The sequence below is a fragment of the Ascaphus truei genome, chromosome 16 (genome assembly GCF_040206685.1).
Source record: "Ascaphus truei isolate aAscTru1 chromosome 16, aAscTru1.hap1, whole genome shotgun sequence".
Lineage (NCBI taxonomy): Eukaryota > Metazoa > Chordata > Amphibia > Anura > Ascaphidae > Ascaphus > Ascaphus truei.
The window spans coordinates 48,290,175-48,305,075 of record NC_134498.1 but is presented as its reverse complement, the minus strand read 5'-3'; the positions used below and the strand labels follow the sequence as shown (position 1 = coordinate 48,305,075).

The 14,901-nt window shown below is 46.8% G+C and overlaps 1 protein-coding gene across 2 annotated transcripts in view; it reads left to right on the top strand.

Annotated features, from left to right (window-relative positions):
- FGF16 (fibroblast growth factor 16) overlaps positions 1-9,169 on the top strand; it is a 40,237-nt gene extending 31,068 nt beyond the window's left edge. The window contains exon 3 of one of the 2 annotated variants that reach the window (XM_075573501.1): positions 6,219-9,169. In XM_075573501.1, coding sequence (XP_075429616.1) covers positions 6,219-6,461 — 243 coding nt within the window. In that variant the 3' untranslated portion in view covers positions 6,462-9,169. Of the gene's footprint in view, positions 1-6,215 lie in introns of both variants that reach the window. The other variant, XM_075573499.1, reaches the window with a different exon arrangement.
- Positions 9,170-14,901: the final 5,732 nt, after the last annotated feature.

The following is a 14,901-nucleotide window of genomic DNA, read 5'->3' as shown; positions in this document are numbered from 1 at the left end:
TTGCATTATAGCAATGTCCTCTCGCTGCAGTGTATAACTCACCTCTCCGTTCCAAATTCTGCAGTTTTATTACGGAAATATCAGTGGCTGACAATTCGCCTTCCCTGGGGGTGGGTGGGGGGTTAAAATGGCCACTGCCCTGCACGCTCATTAAAACAACACAGGGTGCCATGGTAACCGCGGACGCCAGGGAAATATGAAGCTTCACCAAAAGATGAAGGTTTAGAAAACAAAATGGAAAGTTAGATACAGATCAACAGAACATGAACCATCAGGTTACTGCGGCCCCAATGTCGGCTGTATTGACTTGTGATAATCAAAGTCTTTAATTAGAATAAACCTTGATCCCATAAGCTGATAAGACATCAGTGATTTGGTTACCAGCTGCAAGCCACACCTCTCCGACGCCCGAGGGGCTGGGGGGGGCATTTGTTGGCATTTATAAATTGGATAAGATGGGACTTTTTTTTGCAGCTGGTTAGACGTACATATGAGTAACCCGTGGCTTAACCCTTGCTATGTAAAGGAAAGCAGGCAATGCAGCTGCACACCGCCGCGCACAGTGCCTTGTATAATGGTGCTGAGTATCCCTCTGCACATTCAACCTTCAATGTATTGTTTCTAAGCACGTGATTATGGCGGTGGGGAGTGAGGGGCAACTCCAGTCGTTGAGGGCCACCAACAGGTCAGGTTTACAGGATATCCCTGCTTCAGCACAGGTGGCTCAATCAGTGGCTCGGTCTTTGATTGAGCCACCTGTGCTGAAGCAGGAATATCCTTAACACCTGACCTGTTGGTGGGCTTTGAGGACTGGAGTCGGCCTCCCCTGGGTTATGGAAACTGCGGGGTGATAGAGTAGCTTGTAACAGCACTGTGCAGAGGTTTTAAGTACAGAGCGAGTGGCCAGGGTGAGCCACCATCAAATATACAGTGCCACCATCAAATATACAGTGCCACCATCAAATATACAGTGCCACCATCAAATATACAGTGCCACCATCAAGTATACAGTGCCACCATCAAGTATACAGTGCCACCATCAAGTATACAGTGCCACCATCAAGTATACAGTGCCACCATCAAGTATACAGTGCCACCATCAAGTATACAGTGCCACCATCAAATATACAGTGCCACCATCAAATATACAGTGCCACCATCAAGTATACAGTGCCACCATCAAGTATACAGTGCCACCATCAAGTATACAGTGCCACCATCAAGTATACAGTGCCACCATCAAGTATACAGTGCCACCATCAAATATACAGTGCCACATCAAGTATACAGTGCCACCATCAAATATACAGTGCCACCATCAAATATACAGTGCCACCATCAAATATACAGTGCCACCATCAAATATACAGTGCCACCATCAAATATACAGTGCCACCATCAAGTATACAGTGCCACGTGCAGTAGCAACATGTTTAGAAGTAAAAGTACTCAGTACTCAGCCTCCTTTCCTATTAAAGCAGCCGTTAAGCTGAGTGCCAGGTTTCTATGTTGGTAATACGCAGGGAGGGCAGAGACAGGGAGGGCAGAGACAGGGAGGGCAGAGACAGGGAGGGCAGAGATAGGGAGGACAGAGACAGGGAGGGCAGAGACAGGGAGGGCAGAGACAGGGAGGGCAGAGACAGGGAGGGCAGAGAAAGGGAGGGCAGAGATAGGGAGGGCAGAGACAGGGAGGGCAGAGATCGGGAGGGCAGAGATAGGGAGGGCAGAGACAGGGAGGACAGAGACAGGGAGGGCAGAGACAGGGAGGGCAGAGACAGGGAGGGCAGAGATAGGGAGGGCAGAGACAGGGAGGGCAGAGACAGGGAGGGCAGAGACAGGGAGGGCAGAGACAGGGAGGGCAGAGAAAGGGAGGGCAGAGATAGGGAGGGCAGAGACAGGGAGGGCAGAGATCGGGAGGGCAGAGATAGGGAGGGCAGAGATAGGGAGGGCAGAGACAGGGAGGACAGAGACAGGGAGGGCAGAGATAGGGAGGACAGAGACAGGGAGGGCAGAGATAGGGAGGGCAGAGACAGGGAGGGCAGAGATCGGGAGGGCAGAGATCGGGAGGGCAGAGACAGGGAGGGCAGAGACCGGGAGGGCAGAGATAGGGAGGGCAGAGACAGGGAGGACAGAGACAGGGAGGACAGAGATAGGGAGGGCAGAGATCGGGAGGGCAGAGACAGGGAGGACAGAGATAGGGAGGGCAGAGATCGGGAGGGCAGAGATAGGGAGGGCAGAGATAGGGAGGGCAGAGACAGGGAGGGCAGAGACAGGGAGGGCAGAGATAGGGAGGGCAGAGACAGGGAGGGCAGAGATCGGGAGGGCAGAGATAGCGAAGGCTTCATCCTCTGTCATGTCTTGGCCATTTTCTTACGAAAAAAGTTCTTGAAATATTGTCTTATTAATCTGCCCCCCTCGCCTCCCCCCCCCCTCCCCCCTCTCTGCAGTCAGATCCTCTGGCAATCAAAGCGTTAAATAGAAACTATACCTTTTGGATCAAATACTTGGGGACTGTACCCCAAAACCATTTTGTGCGAGAGAAATGTATATGTGTATATGTGGGTGTGTGCGTGTGTATGGGAATGCGTGTGTATGGGAATGAGTGTATGTATGTGGGTGTGTGGAAGTGTGTGTGTGTATGTATGTGCATGCGTGTGTATATGTATGTGTGTGGGTGTGTTCGTGTGGATGCTCCTCACCTGCGCTAATTAAGTGTACCGCTCCTCGCCTGCGCTAATCACTACTGTCCCCGCACCTCCTGCGCTAATCACTAGTGCTCCGCTCCTCAAAGACTGGGCCACTGATTGCGCCACCTGCGCTGAAGCAGGGATATCCTGAAAACCTGACCCTGATCCTGTTCGCCACCCCTGACCTAGCGTTTTCATTTCATTTTGTCCTGTGTGGGACGGGATGGGCCAAAGTCGTATTTAGGGAAGTAATCTGGGTAACTTGTTGTTCCAACCTTGTGTTATATTGGGAAGGGGGGTGTTTCCCCCGCCTGCTGTAATTCTGGGGGGAGTTTTGCCCTGTTTGTTATTCCTACCCTTATGATGGAACATTTTGCGGGACTGACACACGAGGGGGTGCATTGCCTGGAACATCCTGAGGTGCTAAAGGAAACCAAAATTCCTTTCCCTAATTTGGCCTACCTATGCCCGCGCTGCCAAACAACTCCTTACATTTCACCTTCCAGATTGCGCATCGCAGCACTTTCCGTGCCAGGCGGGCACGGCACAAAATACCAATAATCCCTTTGGTCTTTTTTTTTCCCCGCTGGTATTTTGGCTGTTTGCAGATATTCCCTCTGCATTAAACGCAGGCGCTTTTTTCTCTTTTGAAGGGGGTGGAAACCCCCCGACTTTTCTGAGCCTAGCTTTTAAGAAACCTACATACATATGGTAGTCATTTTCTGATTAAGAATGTGTTTCTACAATAGGCTGCTCTCTTCCCTGGGCCGCAGCGGGCTTGGGCTGGCCCTGCTTTGTGTCACTTGCAAGCCAGGTTCTTTTATGTAAAGCTGTAAAATTCATGTTGAAAACATAGATTGTCTGTGCCAAGGCATAAGGGAACGATCTCTGCGAAATCTCTGTACAGGTGGACATTTTCCTATTACAGGGATCAAAGACACAATTAGCGATGCTAAAAGCACTACATTCAGTCCAAGGGAAAAAGTGGATTTTTCATTTTTTTTTTTTTTTTTTTTTAGACCAGGGCTTACTGCAGCTGGGAGAGAAAGTATGGGGTGTTAACCCTTTATGTTCCAGCCAGGGGGGGTCTACAACACATTGACGAGCGGTTAACCAACGCACTGCTGGCTGGGTCCATAGTGACGCCCGCATGCAACGTCTGTTTCTGGCTTGGGTGTGGATTGGTGATCTCTTGGTGGCGGGAATCTTTATCAGGGAGAAAGCAGAGACCTGATACATTTTGCCGTTTAAGAATATCCCTGATTCAGCACAGGTGGCTCAATCCCTGTGCTGAAGCAGGGAGCTACGGATTGAGCCACCTTTGCTGAAACAGGGATATCCTGAAAACCTGACCTGTTGGGGAGTCTTGGGGACTGGAGTTGAGAACCCCTGGAGACCCCCACATTGCTCTAGCCCGCCGGCTTTTTTCTTTTGTGTTTAGAAAATGTAGATTTGTGAACAAAATGACTGTATCCTACAGAAATAGGGGTGTGCGTGTTTGGGGGGAGGGGGAGAGGTGTGTGTTTAGGGGGAGAGGTGTGTGTATTTGGGTGGATGGGGGGAGGGAGGTGTGTGTATTTGGGTGGATGGGGGGAGAGAGGTGTGTGTGTTTGGGGGGGGAGGGGGAGAGCTGTGTGTTTGAGGGGAGATAGGTGTTTTTGGGAGGATGAGGGGGGAGAGGTGTGTGTGTTGGTGGGGGGGTTTGAGAGGTGTTTGTCTGGGTGGGTTGGGGGCGGGGAGGTGTTTGTGGGAGAGGTGTGTGTTTTTTGGGAGGGGGCGAGAGGTGTGTGTTTGGGGGGAGAGGTGTGTGTATTTGGGTGGATGGGGAAGAGAGGTGTGTGTATTTGGGTGGATGGGGGGAGAGAGGTGTGTGTGTATTTGGGTGGGGGGAGAGAGGTGTGCGTGTGTATTTGGGTGGGGGGAGAGGTGTATGTGTGCTTGGGGGTAGAGAGGTGTGTGAGTGAGAGGTGTGTGTTTGGAGGGGTGTGGAGGGGGGAGTGGTGTATGTGTTTGGGGGGAGAGGTGTGTGTGATTGGGAGTGAGAGGGGTGTGGAGGGGGGAGTTGTGTATGTGTTTGGGGAGGAGAGAAGTGTGTGTGTGTGTGTGTGTGTGTGTGTGTGTGTGTGTGTGTGTGTGTGTGTGTGTGTGTGTGTGTGTGTGTGTGTGTGTGTGTGTGTGTGTGTGTGTGTGTGTTTGGGGGGGAGAGGTGTGTGATTGGGAGTGAGAGGTGTGTGTGTGTTTGGGGGGGAGAGGTGTGTGATTGGGAGTGAGAGGTGTGTGTTTGGAGGGGTGTGCAGGAGGGAGTGGTGTATGTGTTTGGGGGGGAGAGAGGTGTATGTGTTTGGGGGGGAGAGAGGTGTATGTGTTTGGGTGGGAGAGAGGTGTATGTGTTTGGGGGGGAGAGAGGTGTATGTGTTTGGGGGGGAGAGAGGTATATGTGTTTGGGGGGGAGAGGTGTGTGTGATTGGGAGTGAGAGGGGTGTGGAGGGGGGAGTGGTGTATGTGTGTTTGGGGGGAGAGGTGTGTGATTGGGAGTGAGAGGTGTGTGTTTGGAGGGGTGTGGTGTATGTGTTTGGGGGGGAGAGAGGTGTGTGTGTGTTTGGGGGGAGAGGTCAGAAATGTGTGGAATTTGTGGGATCCGGATATAATGTCAGTGCTGATTTTTGCAAGTGAGACTGGAAGTCTGTGATACTGATACAACAAAATCATTGGGAAATTATATTATCGGGGTACAGGTAAAAGTTCTGTAACTACATTCTCTGAGGAAAAGGTGATTAAAGTTCAGGAAAAAAAAACTATTTAAAAAGGAAGGTTTTCTGATATGACACGTTCTGGAGATTCCGCGTCTTCAATTAGTTTTTCAATAGAAATATCAAGAAATGTCGTCAGTCAGTCAGTGCATTTAGTGAGTTTTACCTCTACAACACCAATTGTGTCTAAAGTGCCCCTTATAGCAGGGTGCGCAAAGTGAGGATCGCGCACGGCCTCTGTGACTTCCCTTACCTTGTCTCCGGCGATGCGTTACCATGGCAACGTGGCGTCATTTGACGACGGAGACAATGTAAGGAGAGGGGTGGGAGAGGCGGCAGGGGGGCACAGACTGAAAAGTTTGCACACCCCTCCCTGCCTTATAGGTGTACAGAGGGCTGGGGACCGTGGCATGTTTAAGAGATTAATTGTAACTCCCTGCCACCTTTTGATATTTTGTTAAACTTTCAATATCTCCAAACTGAAAACGTTTTCAGTGGCCTTTATCATCTTTATCTAAAATCTTTTGTTGATAAAACTCAGTCCTCAAATCAACAAGTACTTTGCTGTTCTTTGTTTGCAGTTAGGAATCCATAATTTGCTGACCTGCTAGAACCCAACGCGTTCCCACGTCACAGGATACAAATAAATGGAACTGGTACTTTGGGTGGGATGGATACTTTTTAAGGAAACCGTTCCCACGGAGAAGCCGTTTTACCTTCTCTTCTGGGCCGCTGTTGGTCACTGAACCATTAACTGATGTTCCCCTTTATTTCGCAGAAGAAGCTGAACAGGGAGTGTGTTTTCCGGGAGCAGTTTGAAGAAAATTGGTACAACACGTACGCCTCAACCTTGTATAAACATTCCGACTCGGAGAGGCAATTCTACGTGGCCCTAAACAAGGACGGCTCACCCCGAGACGGGTACAGGACTAAGAGGCACCAGAAGTTTACCCACTTCCTCCCACGGCCTGTGGATGCTTCCAAAATCCCTGTCATGTACAGAGACCTTTTCCACTATAGGTGATGTTCTCCTGGCTGCGGACACTTCTGTACATACCGGGGGTCACTTACAGTGGTCGAAATGCTGTTAAGAAATGCTACGTGTTGCATGAACGCATGGATCTTTTAAACATTGGGACCGGGGTACTGTTAAAAGGTTTGTGCTACAACAGAAAGGGAGCAGAGGGGCCTTTGAGAAACTGACCACTTTTTATTTTTATTAAGAAGAGGATGCTTACGTTTGTAAATAGTAATAAGACAAAAGCTAGTGATACTCGGTACCATCGAATTTTAACCACTGGTTCCCAGTCTGTGGAACCCTATATAAATAGCCATTCCTGTCATTGGTTAAGTTGAATTAACCCCATTAGTTTAGGAGGGGCCTACAACGCTTTGAATTGTTCTGCCGTGTTTTACGGGCCTCTCCTTCACCCGAGGGTGTAGAAACGAGAGAGCAGAGGTACTGTGCTTGAATGTAAGAGAGCTTCATCATTATAAGGGGATACTTCTATTTGTTCATGCTATACAACAGGGGTCCTAAACTCCAGTCCTCAAGACCCCCCAACAGGTCAGGTTTTCAGGATATCCCAGCTTCAGCAGACGTGGCTCAATCAGTCCCACCTTCAGCACAGGTGGCTCAATCGAAGACGGAGCCTCTGATTGAGCCCACTGTGCTAAGCAGAGATATCCTGAAAACCAGGGGGGGGGGGTGAAACAGGACAGGTGTGTGTAAACATGGAGTCACACTGGGGGTAAACCGCAGAGAAATGGGAAAGTTCCCTTTGGTCTTCAAAAAACAACAAGACGTAGAAATCAGAAATAAATGAATAAAACGCGCAGGTGAATTCCCAGCTACAAATTCCGACCAAACAAAATGTGGCAAAGAATTATCCACTGAAACAACATCGAATTCTGCAACAACAAATTGCATAAACTCGACTCGAGGCTGCGGGGAGCTTGTTCCAGCCTCTCTGATAGTCTGGGAGATAAAGAGGATGGTTGTAACAGGGGTTTTTTTTTTTGCCCCAAAAATATTTTAGAGGGGAGAAAATCAGCAAATCCCCCCCCAAAAAGATGTAGAAATAAAGTAGCTCTGTCACATGGGTTGGTTTTAAAGCTGTTAACAGCTTCCCTGACAGACACAGAATTACATCCAACGTTTACGGGAGACAGGTTCAATTCCCCAAGTAGGGAAAATATTTCCTCCCAATCTTTCTCTGGGACTCAGTACTGAAATCAAATCACCTTAATCTAAAGAGAAAAAAAAGCCTGCCGAATATTTTTTGGGGAAAAAACCCAGAATAAATGGTCCCATTAATCTTTCCCATATTTCTGCTAGGAACCACGGGTGATTCCTAGAAATGTAGGCACTTAAGTTGAGGCCAAAAGGGTTGTTTTAAGTGTATATCAGATCGGTTTTGTTGGGAGAGGGATTTATATATAACTTTTAATGTCGACTGACTATCTGTAACTGTTCAGGGTGGATGAAGATATGTCACGTGCAGCAATCATTGCAGCTTAAAAGCATAAGAGGACATCAAACACCTTAGATTGGAAACAGTTCCTGTTGATAAGCTTGGAAAGGTCACAAAGAAACAAGCCTTCCCAATAAAACCCCAAACCTATTGGACAGTGCCCTACTGAAGAGGTAGTCCTTACTCACGCCGACTCGTGCAACTGACCCCCTCCCCAAACACGATGCTCCTGTTTTTAGGGAACATTATAAAAGATACACGCATGGATACTGTGCATAAGGACGAAAAACTATTTATGAAATGTATATGATATTTATTTTATATATTTATTTATTTCAAATAATTTTATTTTTAATGAGAGATGCTTATGACCGAATTTTTTCACCAGGAGAGAGAAAAGGGAAAAGGTCCTACTGAAACAGTAATAAATAAGAATCATTTTTGAGTTTCTAAGAGCTTATCGGCAATAAAATTGTCTTTATATTGTGAGCTGGTGGAGATTTTATGAGTGTTATGGTACATCTAATACTTGCCAACAATTTGCAACACCGAAATGAAACAACTTCTCTGCAGGGCTCCTGCGATACATGGATGTATGGATGTATATATGTATATATGTATATCTATATAGCGCCATCCATGTGCATAGTGCTTCCCAGCAGCAATACACGTGACATAATAATATAACACATAAAGGGAAGAAGCGCTCCAGACATAAAAGTAACATTAGGAAAAGGAGTCCCTGCCCTCAAGAGCTTACACTCTAATTGGTAGGTAGGAAGAACTTACAGAGACAGTAGGAGGGTGTTCTGGTAAGTGCGTCTGCAGGGGGCCAAGGTCAGTGCAGGGGTTAGGTTATTATTGTACGCTGGACTTCACAGCATAGAAATGACCAGATTGAAAGTACTGTGTACGGCTTGTAAATGCCAAAAGTCATTTGGTGTGCAGTTGAAGTGTTATTAAAGGGACAAGGAGTTAAGGGCAGTGACACGTTCAATTGGTTTAAATCAAGCTGATTGACACCACTAAACTTAAATCAGTCCAGAATTAGTTTTGTTAAATATTTTTTTTTACCTTTAATAATAAAAGGTTAGGAGAGTTTTTACAATTTGGTGATAAGACTGTTTGCCATTCCATCTTAAAGTCCAATGCAAATCCCAAGCATTGCTCTGTTTGCGCGGTTATTAAAAAGCCATCATTAGTCAAACATAGAAATATATAAATCAGGGGCGGTCAACTCCAGTTCTCAAGGGCCACCAACAGGTCAGGTTTTCAGGCTATCCCTGCTTCAGCACAGGAGGCTCAATCAGTGGCTTAGTTGTTGACTGGCCAACTCCAGTCCTCAAGGGCCACCAACAGATCAGGGTTGACGGATATCCCTACTTCAGCACAGGTGGCTCAATCTGAGCCACCTATGCTGAAGCAGGGATATCCTTAAAACCAGGCCCGTTGGTGGCCCTTGAGGACTGGCGTGGGCCACCCAAGATAAATAAAGACAGCTGATATGTTTGAATGTGGCTTTCTCTGAGAAATGTGTTTATTTTACCCAAATAAGTAAAACCGGTAGCTTAAATCTAAGGAAACTGAGTCACTTGTATAAAAACCTTTTTTTTTTTTACCCATTACATTGAAACTCCGCTTTAAAAAAGTAGTGGGAGCAGTGCATCAATTCCGCAGGAAATGGGGTGGCTGGTTCCCACGCAGCCCCACAAAAGGTCAACATTTTAGGGGTTATTTGCTTTGCAGGCCGCTCCAGCGCTGAAAGTGTTAAAAGGCAGGAGGCGCGTGAGGGGGGGAGCCCTCCGAGGGGGGCTGCACCGAGGCAGCTGCATTTAATCACCTCTCCTGGCTATTAGCGAGAGCTTGTCCTGTCTTCAGAGAGCTGCGCCTGGCACAGCGCCAGAGGCTGCGTCTCCCACCTGCTGCGCCACCCTGTAACCCCTCGGGTGCCAGAATGCCAAGCAGCCACTGCTGCAACGCCCGCCAGGGATATTTCCTGGGGTCCAGTCTCTCCCAGGACCAGAGTGACCCAACAGCAGTGATGCATTTTGTAGGTTAAATGTAGGAGAGTAACCCCATTTCTGCCCAAATCCGACAAAGTATTTATAAATTATTATTTTGTTTTACTTTAAAAATACATTAAATACTAAGGAGTGTCACATTTCTATAATAACTTCATTTCATATAGCGCTTCACAATTACAGTATAATTAGTGCATGGTACATAGCATTGTTATTGACACAGTACCTGCTTACTTGTGTTTGGTGCCTGAGGCACAGGGAGATAAAGTGACTTGCCCAAGGTCACAAGGAATTGAACCAGGTTCCACGCTCTGTGTCCTTGTTATCAGTCAGTGCCTATACTCACTGAGCCGTTGTTTCAGCATGAAAGCACTCCAATATTAAACACCATCTGTAAAGTCTTAATGGGTTGCTACCCAATATTATAATTCCCCGTTTTGCTCCCCATCTCTCTCACACGGCACAGACTATAATATAATATATGCTGCTAGGATAGGAGAGAATGCTGCAGAGATCAGGGACTGCGTTATAAAGACTGAGGGTGCGCCCAGACTGCCTGGAAACATTATATCCCACCCCAAATTAAACCGTTTTCGCATTTCCGACACTGATAAATGGTAGGTGGAAGCCTCAAACCGTCACACGGAAAGGTCAGAACCACTGCAGAGGCTGAAAATGGGACAAAACGTTAAATGTTTTGTTAAACCAAATAGCACACTTTATAAGTTTACAGAAGAAAATCCTGTCTCTTAAAGGCGTACTCGTGTCCCTAACAAAAATTAAAAATCAAGAAAGTTCAATAAAAAAAAAAAAAAAAAAAACTCGCCTTTTATGTTGTTTCCAGTGATTTCACGCCAGGATTTGAGAAAGTGCTCACGCACGAAACGCGTCGGTGCGTTTCATTCTGTCCATCTGCTGTTGAGCTCGCAATAAATGGATTCATATATTTGAACTGCCCTGGATTTTCAATGTTCTCCTATTTCTGGCTGTGCTCTGCATTTACCTACACCCTCTGGGTCTCCTGCATTATCTGCACTGTCCTGAGAAGCTGCCAGCCAATGGGCTCCCTATATTACCTGGTTATATAAATTAATATTTTTATTGGTATACCGGACTGGGAAGAAATTGTGCCTTACGCTGTGCTTGTCAGGTGGACACCACTAGAACACATACCCTGGCTACACATTATATTTGTAATATTGGAAATTCATCACAGTATCCTGACTTTCATATTCACAAATTCTATTAATAGGGTCACATGTGATTATGAGCAGCATCTTCCATACAACACACTCCCTGGTGTAGAGAAACCTGCTCCTCCCTGTCCCCACTTCCAGCAGCAGAAGGGTTAAGGATGTTTGGGAGACCCATGAAACAGGAGAATGAGAAGCCTTCACTCTCATTGCAACATAACCTGAAGGGTAATGGGCACTCACATTGTGCCGCTCCTCTGATCTTTTAAATTAGAGGATTTGTCAGCGCTGCAGCAAGATAAGCTGCACAGTTATTAGATGCCCTGTTATTTTCACAGGGGAACAAACCCTTTGTTATCTGCCCCAGAGGATGTGGAGGAGATGAAATTACTCAAACCAGTAAGCCTGGCATTTTCTCAGCAGGGCCTCCCTGTGATTAACCCGCGCACTGCTGGGCTATTGGTCTCACGCCGAATGTATGTATATCTTTACACAGCGCCGTGCATTACGCGCGCCATAATACAACACGATGGGAAAACGCGGCCCTGCCCCAAAGCGCTGACACTCTTACGGCTTAATTTAACCCTCTCACTGCCAGGCTATTGGTCTCATTTACTCGGTACAATTATTAATAGGGCTTAATATTAGGTCATTTAACCCACTCACTGCCAGAGAGACAGCCTATCGGACTCATTTACTTGGCCCACATATTAAGAACTCCTTTCACCCGAGCATTGCTTGTCTCCTTGGCATGCACACCATTAATTCACTCACTCACATCTAACCGTGGAGGGTTTTTTGTTGCCTTTTTCACCCACCATAAATATATAGTGTTCGACAAACCTATACATTTGCACGCCCCAGGCGAGTGGATTTAACATTGTGGCGAGCTCCTATTGGCCCAAGCAGCACACGTGTGGTACTAGGCGGCGAGTAGATTTTTTTGGTGATTTGTCGACCACTGAATATATATATATATTTTTTTTATGACATTAGTAGTGTCACCTTTTTTGGGGAGGGGGGGCCCCCAGAAGCAGGCAGCAGTTGATATTTTTGCTGGCCAGTGCTACAATAATCTAACTTTAGCCTCATTCTGTTATATGCAAACCCATAGAAAGTGACGCGTAAATGGCGCATGCTATGCAAGTGTTTAGGATTGCGGCGGTTAGTGTTTCGATTCTGAGCACACGTTATGTGACACAGGTGGGGGTGTTATTATAATGTGGTTATATGGTGTAGGCAGGACAGGTGAAAAGGAGGGTCTTATCACAGCCTTTAAATCAGGTCAGCTTCTTCTTGCAACGCAAATTAATTGTAAGCCCTTTAGGCCAGGGACTTGCACCTGGGGGGAGGGAAGCGGTGTAGGACAAAGCGAGCCCCTGGTCCACAGAGCTTACAATCAGATCACAAGGAGACTGCACAATAATTGATCGTGCTTTTCTTACTGCAAAGACTTTTCCTACAAACCCTCTTCTCTGAGCAGCAATGTTGGGTAATGGTAGAAACCTATAGATTCATCATCATTAACCAGAGTCGTATGTTCATTTCCAGGAAGGGGGGGGGGGGGGGGAGGGGGTATAGGACTCGCCTTTAAACCCCAAATGCCGCTTTAATGACATTTTCTTCTCGGGATTTGCGGGAATACTTTCTTGTGAGTAACTCTTCAGGAAATAACTTCAGACTTTAAATAGCATACATTAAATCCTGCTAGTTGGTAATTATTCCATCATCAATCACACCCGTGATGCATTTCATTAACGATGGCATCAAAGAAACACCCTTTACACAAATAAAGATACAGAAAGGCCTGCCTGCGATTTTGATTCAGCTGCTGTCTTAACCCTTTCCGCTACCCGCGTCCAGCAGCTGAAGGCCGAACACTGATGGGTGCCCAAGACTTGGGCCATTCCAACAACATTATCGTTGGCATAGGACGCCCTTCAGGAACGGAGAGGCACAGACGATGCATTGGAAAGCATGTCACTGCAGCACTGAAGGAGTTAAAATGCTGTTGGGAGTCAGGGTTTCAATGCAACCTTTCCCCCAAATGAATGTAATGTGTACACATGACAAATGTAGTACTCCACAGAACAGCCTCCCAGCAGAAGTGGTGAAGCGTAACAAGGAATTCTATACTGCTTGGGTATTAGGAAAGCAGAGATGGGTACTGGGATGCTACATAAAAATGTGCTGGGCCCTATAAAGATAATTTATCGACGATATAAAATATATCGATCTCACAAAAATGTACTTTGGACTTGCAGGACTTTAGGCTGGTCGGGTCTCGTGTTATCAGTTATCAATATTTCTATTGCAAAGAAGAAAATAAAAAAATAAAAAGCACAAAGCCTGTTGCATGAAGTCTGTGAAAATGAGCATGGCCGCTGGTCTCGGCCTCTCGCACAGGATCGAAAGAAGCAAAACAGCTCAACTTACTGGCGATTCCCAGAGGTTTACGGTCCTGTATTCTTTAACTCTTAAATATATTGATTAACAGCTACTAAGTACGGTGGTTCTACTAAATACGAACGCGGCCCATGAATGTGCTGCACATTTCCTGAGTGGGATCGGTGCCCAACGCTTTGATGTCAGATCAATGCAATTTATTTTGTCTAAAGCTCCTGTCTAAACTTGCTTGGAGGGAGCAGCTGTTGTGCTCTATTAATGACATGCACCACGAGTGGCAAACTGCAGTCCTCAAAGGCCACCAACAGGTCAGGCTCAGATCGCCGATTCAGCACAGGTGGCTCAATCGGTGGCCCAGTTTTTCACTGAGTTACCAGTGCTGAAGCAGGGATATCCTTAAAACCTGACCTGTTGGGTGTCTCTTGAGGACTGGATGTGGCCACTCCTGACATGCACCAACGGCTGCATTTCCCGACAGCAGAATCCAATATCACCTCCCACACAAATGTATTCTAGAGGTCCAACTGTTAAATGTTTGTGCAAATCAAACACTGCCACTTTAACGCAGGTATTCTACATAGGTTAATGCAGGAGTATGCAATATTTCTCTCCTGCACCCCCTGCCAGCTGCTCCTCCCCCCCCCCCTTCACCTCGGCTCCAGCGTTACCTCTGCAAACCCCGCTACACCCAGTTAGCGCACCCCTGGCTCCTTATGATATACATTATGCGCAGCAAGTGGTCTACATTTAGCTCCCCATTTATTTTTGACACAATGGGAACTGGGCGTGCCTACAAGGACTGCGCTATTTTCTGGTACAGCGCCCACCTTCCCCTGTTGTACAGATACTTCCCTGTGAAGAAACAGGGTTGAAATCTCCTTCCAAGGGAAACCAAAAAAGGGCCAATCGTTGGCCGCAACACCAGTCATTTAAATCTCCTTTATAAATCGGGAACGCTGGTAACGTCACCGGTTAGTATCTCTGAAACCGGCTGAAAATAGCGGAGTTCAGTCCCCAATAACAACCCCACTTCCAATGCTGTAAAGAGAACCGAGCAAAAAAAAATAATATAGTGATCAGCACAGACTGCTTTAAAACACAATACAGACATATCCCGCATTAATGTACGCAATGGGACCAGAGCATGTATGTAACACAGGCATACCCTGCATTAACGTACGCAATGGGACCAGAGCATGTATGTAACACAGGCATACCCCGCATTAACGTACGCAATGGGACCAGAGCATGTATGTAACACAGACATACCCCGCATTAACGTACGCAATGGGACCAGAGCATGTATGCAACACAGACATACCCCGCATTAACGTACGCAATGGGACCAGAGCATGTATGTAACACAGGCA